This window comes from Diaphorina citri, unplaced genomic scaffold, assembly GCF_000475195.1.
Source record: "Diaphorina citri unplaced genomic scaffold, Diaci psyllid genome assembly version 1.1 scaffold5843, whole genome shotgun sequence".
Taxonomy (NCBI): Eukaryota; Metazoa; Arthropoda; class Insecta; order Hemiptera; family Psyllidae; genus Diaphorina; species Diaphorina citri.
Window position 1 is genome coordinate 19,529 of NW_007383219.1, and position 6,103 is coordinate 25,631.

The following is a 6,103-nucleotide window of genomic DNA, read 5'->3' on the forward strand; positions in this document are numbered from 1 at the left end:
TTTAAAAAAGGGGGCCCCCCAAAATCCCCAAAAAAACCGTTTTTCAAGCACAGGGGAAGGGAAAAAAAAAAAAAAAAAAAAAACAGCATTACTACAACTAATGGTCTCCTTTATCGAGTCTATCAACTTTAAAGATTTCCTTTTTACTCTGGTAATTTCTAATGTTCCCACTGGCCGCTATTTGATGAAGTAGAGACACAATTGGCCTCACGAGGCTGAGTTAACCCCGTATTCCAAGTCAAAAATCTTTGACCCTGCGGGAATCGAACCCAGGGCTTCCGATGTTCAGTTTAGTGTGATACCCACTCGGCCACGGAGGTTGCTATTCACAAGACTTTATTGTGGTGAGTTGATATGCGAGGCTACTCTGAGAGAAAAATCGTTCAAATTCTTGCAGTATGCTATCCCGCCAAGTTGTTGGACTATTGTGCAAGTAAAAAACCTTTATACTTGTACTTTTCTCTATGTTATTGAATCCAAATCACAAGAACTTCAACATTTGAAAATCCTACAAGAGACTTGAAGGATTTTCGTCATTTTTCTCAGTGTACTTACACAATACTGCTGACTAGATGAGTAATATGTTTCTTGAGAGACAGAACACAGAGGAATGAAACAGCCAGGACGCCGAGTCCAGACAGAAACACCAACTTCTCATACGAGGGAGAAGGTTTCATGAACATGCGAAGTCCAAGCTTCATCCACACGGATTCAGACCAGGAGGGATACGTGCCTGAGCTCCAGTTGTAACCTATGGGAGGGAGAAAATCGAAATTTACAACTGATATCATAGGTATTTTCATGCTACCTCAGTGTCTCTTTCCACCATGATAGCTAGCTCAGTGGTCCAAAGTTCTTGCATTAGTGGATTATTATTATTATTATTATTATTTTTTTAAAGATAGATTGATAGAGGGAACTCTAACTGCTAGGGTCTTATCGTCGCGAAAGCGAAGAGAGAAGGAGGATAGGATAGGAGAAAGCCAGCCGTTCCAAGAACGAACCTTACCATTTCACCTGCTTACGATAAAGTCCGCCTTGGGTGGGAATCGAACCCGCGACTTCGGGCTTACAAGACAGACGCGCTACCCTCACAGCTAACTAGGTTGGTGTTGGCAACTGCCGTAACCTTTTTGTATAGGTAAAAGTAAGGCCACCGGCTATTAGTGCTTAACCATGTCATTGAAACCTGGATTGGATTTTTGGTGAAATGGACTTACCGTCAATAGTGAAAGCCGGGCTGACAGCAGCGGTAAAGTTGACCAAGTTCTTGTTACAATAGCCAGCATTCTCTACCGTGATGTTGGTCACTATCCAGTAGTAGTTCTGATTCTGAAATCAAGAATACAACTTATGTTCAACCATTGAGTATTTCTCTATTGAAAGGGGGGGGGGATGAAAGTGTTCAAAATCAGTAATAAAATTATTAAGGTGTATTAATCGGGTAAAATTTATTTCTTTTACAAGTGGATGCTCTTCGCAAGCAACCTTTGTTTCCTTAGCAAGAGAAACTTCAGGCTGGCATCCTCCTTGTTTAAAATATTCCAGCCAGACTGAGCTGGTCTTCTTCCTGTTTAACGTCCCCCCAGCCAGACAACAACAAACAAAAGATGATTGAAAAGAGGTGGGTCCATTTTATTATTCTCTACCTTTACCAACTGAAAATTGGGAAAGGAAAATAAGACTAGGGCTAGGGGTATCTTACATCAGAAGTGCCGGGTTCATAAATCCTGTTCATCTCAGCCTTGCACTCGTCCTTAGTCATATTAGTCACCGTTCCTGTTAGATTTGCCAACAGAATGCCCGTAGCCGTCACTATGTACCGCTTGTAATCCTTAATGCCTACATAGTACGTAGGTCTGGTATTATCCATGTGTCCAGTGAGCTGGGTAAACAGAGTACAATTGTGCGACTTCAAGTAACAGTACAGCATTTCGTCCACCTGAAAACAAAAGGTAACGTGACGTAGGATATTTTTATTCATTTTTTTTTTTTTTTTAGAGGTTTGACAGAGGGAACTGTAACTGCTATAGTCTTATCGTCCCGAAAATCGAAGAGAGAAGGAAGACAGGATAGGAGAAAGCCAGCCGTTCCGAGAACGAACATTATCCCATCAGGATAAAATACCCCGGGCGGGAATCGAACCCAGTGGCCTAGCGCTTACAAGGCAGACGCACTACCAACTAAGCTAGCTAGGCTGGCTGAACCTTAACTTAATTTATGCCGACAGCCTAGCGCTTACAAGGCAGACGCACTACCAACTAAGCTAACTAGGCTGGCTAGGATATTTTCATCGAAATTAAATGTAAAAAATGTAAAATGTAAATGCAGTTTCTTTGTGTTACAATGTTACAACTTTGGTGCTCAATGCAGCATTGTAGGATTTTCCCAATATCTCAATAATCCTAAAACCCAATGCACCGGTCGCTATGCGCATTTATATGTCATAGCTACTCATTTTCCTCACGAGGCTGAGTGGGCCCCGCAACAGCCAGTCACAGAATCAATCATTTGCATGATACAAATTTCTTGACCCCGCCGGGAATCGAACCCGGGTTTTCCAAGTGCAAGGCGGTTGAAACCTAGGCATGTCAGACCGTCTGATCGTGAGTGTCTGGCCTACCAGTTCCCTCTATCAAACGATCAAATCTTGAAAAAAAAAAAGACAAATAATAATAATAATAATAATAATAATAATAATAATAATAATAATAATAATAATATCATCTATTTTACGGATACTATCTATTTTTCCGAATTTTATCACCATAAGAAAAGCCCATTTGAGTTGAAAAGGGGAAAAAAAAAAAAAAAAAAAAAAATGCAAACTGGTGAAGTCAAAACATAGGATGGGTTTCACCAACCTTCTTTTTAGATCCTAACAGCTTAACAGAACAGCCCTATTAAGCTTAACAGGCCTATTAAGCCTAAACAAATCAAATGGAACTTAACAGGCCGTTAGCTTAACGGGCCTTCTAGAGGCTGAAATATATTGGTTAAACCGACAACTAGAGTAAGAATTGGGCTGAGTACAAGATAACACGAACACTCTGGTCTCAATATTCTTAGAAAACTCTGATCTTAATACGGGTTAAATTTCAACACTCAGACCAAGTCTGAAGATCTTCATTACTGTAACATTATCCCTAACGTACAGGGTAGAGAAAAAGTGCTGGACGATTTTAGATAGAAAGCTGAAATTTCGACTTCACATCTTTAGACATAAAGCTAAAACTTGGGCTATGAGTTTAAAGGTGTGTCCAAACATGGTCGACCAGCCGTGTACTACATGTGGAGACACCTTTACAAACCAAAAAGAATAATTTTTTGGGCCACACAGACCCTAAACTTGTTTTCTTAACTTGAGCTATGTCCCCACAAGGTTGACCCCGTCGATCGATGTTTGATCGAAGTCAACTGAAACCTACCTCGACAGTATGGATCCACCTCGTCGATCGACGCGGTAAATTATATTTGGACGCACCTTCAAATTCTCTAGCCTTTTGCTTCAACAGCCGAAAAAAGGCAAAGCCAAACACAAATGGAGAAAAAAAAAAAAAAAAAAAAAAAAAAAAACAGATAGGAAAAAAGGGGACATTTCGCACAAAAAAGGGGTGGGGACGCAGGATAAAATCAGTGTCGTATATCAGGTGAACGAAGTCCTGATTGTGAGATCTATGAAGTTCCCGCTACCCCCGCGTTATGCAGCACTGAGTCTGATCTGAAAGCAAAACCAATGATAATATGATAGGCATTAAAAGGCCCTAAGATACTGCACGTCTGCATAAGAAACATACTAAGCTCATCACATCAAATTCACAAGGCTTCATCCTGAATTTTCGGTAAAGCTGAGAGCCTCATTAATTTTTTTGTGGACATCACAGCACTACTGACAATCTCCTTTCCCAATTCTATCAACTTTATAGATTTTCTTTTTACTCTAGTAATTGCTAATGTTGCTTAATAAAGTGGCTACTCCATAATCCTCAAGAAAACCGTATTTCAAGCACAGGGAGAGAAAAAAAAAAAAAAAAAAAAACATTACTACAACTAATGGTCTCCTTTATCGAGTCTATCAACTTTAAAGATTTCCTTTTTACTCTGGTAATTTCTAATGTTCCCACTGGCCGCTATTTGATGAAGTAGAGACACAATTGGCCTCACGAGGCTGAGTTAACCCCGTATTCCAAGTCAAAAATCTTTGACCCTGCGGGAATCGAACCCAGGGCTTCCGATGTTCAGTTTAGTGTGATACCCACTCGAAACGGCGGTGAAACACTCATCTTTAAAAAAAATCGAACCCAGTACTCACCTATATATTTATTGCTCGCTATCTGGGACAACTCGATCATGAGTTTCACATGTTGCTCCCCTATAGGGAGTGAGGTCTTGGGGAATCCTCCCGTCTTCATATCGTACACCACACGACTAGATCCAATATAATCATACGCCTCTCCATCTAGGAGTAGGAACAGGGCGTTGGTGTTGGGTTTGGATGGCGGAGAAAGCTTGGAGCGTGCTTGGGACAGGATACGAGCAGCTGAGAGGAGAGTCACGATGCTGGTAACGGTAGACAGAGCACCTGGGGGGAGGGACGGAATAGATTTGTTTATGCTGAATAGTAGGAACACAGGGTGGGTTCGACCCCAGCCGAGGCACGGAATTTTATTTTATTTTATTTTATTATTATTATTTTTGAGAGAGAGAATTTGACCACATAATAATGGAGCCCTGAGGGTTAGGTGGTAGAGAACGCCTCCGACGTTAACCTCGCCTAGTGGTTACCTTCCACTCAAAAGAGTCTATTATTATAATAAAATAGCTTTTATATTGCCAGAGTGAAACTGAAAAGTCCCTTTTACGTAAAGTCCAAATAATTTCCTTTGTTCTCCCAAAAGGTTTAAAGCTAAACAAGGCTTAAAATGATCTAACGGGATAAAACTTTAAATAAAAGCTAGTACTACATAGGGAGAAAAATATTAGTCAATGGTAAATAAATCTACCTGGTACAATGCCATCAAACATAGATTTGGAATCCAATCGGGCAGTCACTAGAATGAGGGAATGGTTTTTTATAGGCTGATCAGCTGATAATCTGAAAACAAAACAAAAGTATTTTTTTAGTACAATTAATAAGAATGGCATACCTATGATTTTATTATTATTATTATTATTTTTCTGATAAGTTTGATAAGGGGAACTGTACCTACTAAGGTCTTATCGTGCCGAAATCGAAGAGAGAAAGACAGGATAGGAGAAAACCAACCGTTCCGAAAACAAACATTATATCTTCACAATAAAATCTACCCTGGGCAGAAATCGAACCCGTGGCCTAGCGCTTACAAGGCAGACGCGCTACCAACCAAGCTAACTTGGCTGGTCTGAAAAATTAAAGGAATGTAAGCACTTACTTCTCAGCAGAATAGACAATGTTTCGACCGCCCAGAGCATCACATTGCTTGATGGCATGGTTCTCATAATACAGGCGACTACGACGGATGCACACTTCTGTGTTTGTATTGCCACTCATTCCCATCTGAAACAAGCATAGACTCTTTAATGAGTTTAATGGAAGGTAACCACTTACTCACTTACTTACTGAGATAGGAGAGCTATCTCACAGTGTTGGAAGGATATTGGTTTAAACCCTTTGGACGCCCAGAAATATGGGCTCCTTCCATGTTCATCCAGGTAAAAACTAGGCAAGGTTAAAGAGGCTCTGGTCTTCAGGGTGTTTCAACAAATTTATCTTACAAATGTACTGTGAGTGTTTTTAGATAGTAGCAATGTAGCATACCTCCATTTACGCCGACCCTATTTAAATAGGAAAAGGCTAGGAAGAAGAAGAAGAAGAGCATACCTCCATTTCCAATCCACACAGAGGATGCCAGGAATCTTCCTGAACAGACAATGGTGTATTATGATCTTTGTAGCATTGCACAAGAGAATCTATGATAATATTGTCCGATATTATAACTATGGGGAAGTTCCAGTTCTCATTCATTATGTTTGTACCTGGAAATAAAATCCTAAATATATACAGCCCCTTGTGTAACTGACTCACTCACTCACTCACTGACTCACGTATACAAATTCTAACCCA

At 40.2% G+C, this 6,103-nt stretch overlaps 2 protein-coding genes across 2 annotated transcripts in view; both read right to left on the reverse strand.

Moving 5' to 3' along the window:
• The window catches only part of LOC103521737 (nicastrin), a gene marked incomplete at its 5' end in the record, with an annotated part of 9,328 nt that extends 7,386 nt beyond the window's left edge, over positions 1-1,942 (reverse strand). Inside the window, 3 exon segments of the mRNA XM_008486844.3 lie at positions 556-751; positions 1,221-1,332; positions 1,706-1,942. Coding sequence (XP_008485066.1) covers positions 556-751; positions 1,221-1,332; positions 1,706-1,942 — 545 coding nt within the window.
• A 1,747-nt stretch (positions 1,943-3,689) lies between these two features.
• Positions 3,690-6,030, reverse strand: LOC103521741 (nicastrin-like). Its single transcript, XM_008486847.2, has 5 exons — positions 5,861-6,030; positions 5,412-5,536; positions 5,004-5,095; positions 4,313-4,582; positions 3,690-3,721 (listed from the first exon to the last, which is right to left on the reverse strand). The coding sequence occupies exons 1-5, from the start codon at positions 6,002-6,004 to the stop codon at positions 3,690-3,692; spliced, it is 663 nt and encodes a 220-aa protein (XP_008485069.2). The 5' UTR covers positions 6,005-6,030.
• Positions 6,031-6,103: the final 73 nt, after the last annotated feature.

Coding starts and splice junctions, on each gene's coding strand:
- LOC103521741 (XM_008486847.2), bottom strand. CDS start 6,004: ATGAATGAGAACTGGAACTTCCCCATAGTTATAATATCGGACAATATT. Junction 5,096..5,411: donor ATTGTCTATTCTGCTGAGAA/GTAAGTGCTTAC, acceptor TTTTGTTTTCAG/ATTATCAGCTGATCAGCCTA. Junction 3,722..4,312: donor AGCGAGCAATAAATATATAG/GTGAGTACTGGG, acceptor TTTTGCTTTCAG/ATCAGACTCAGTGCTGCATA.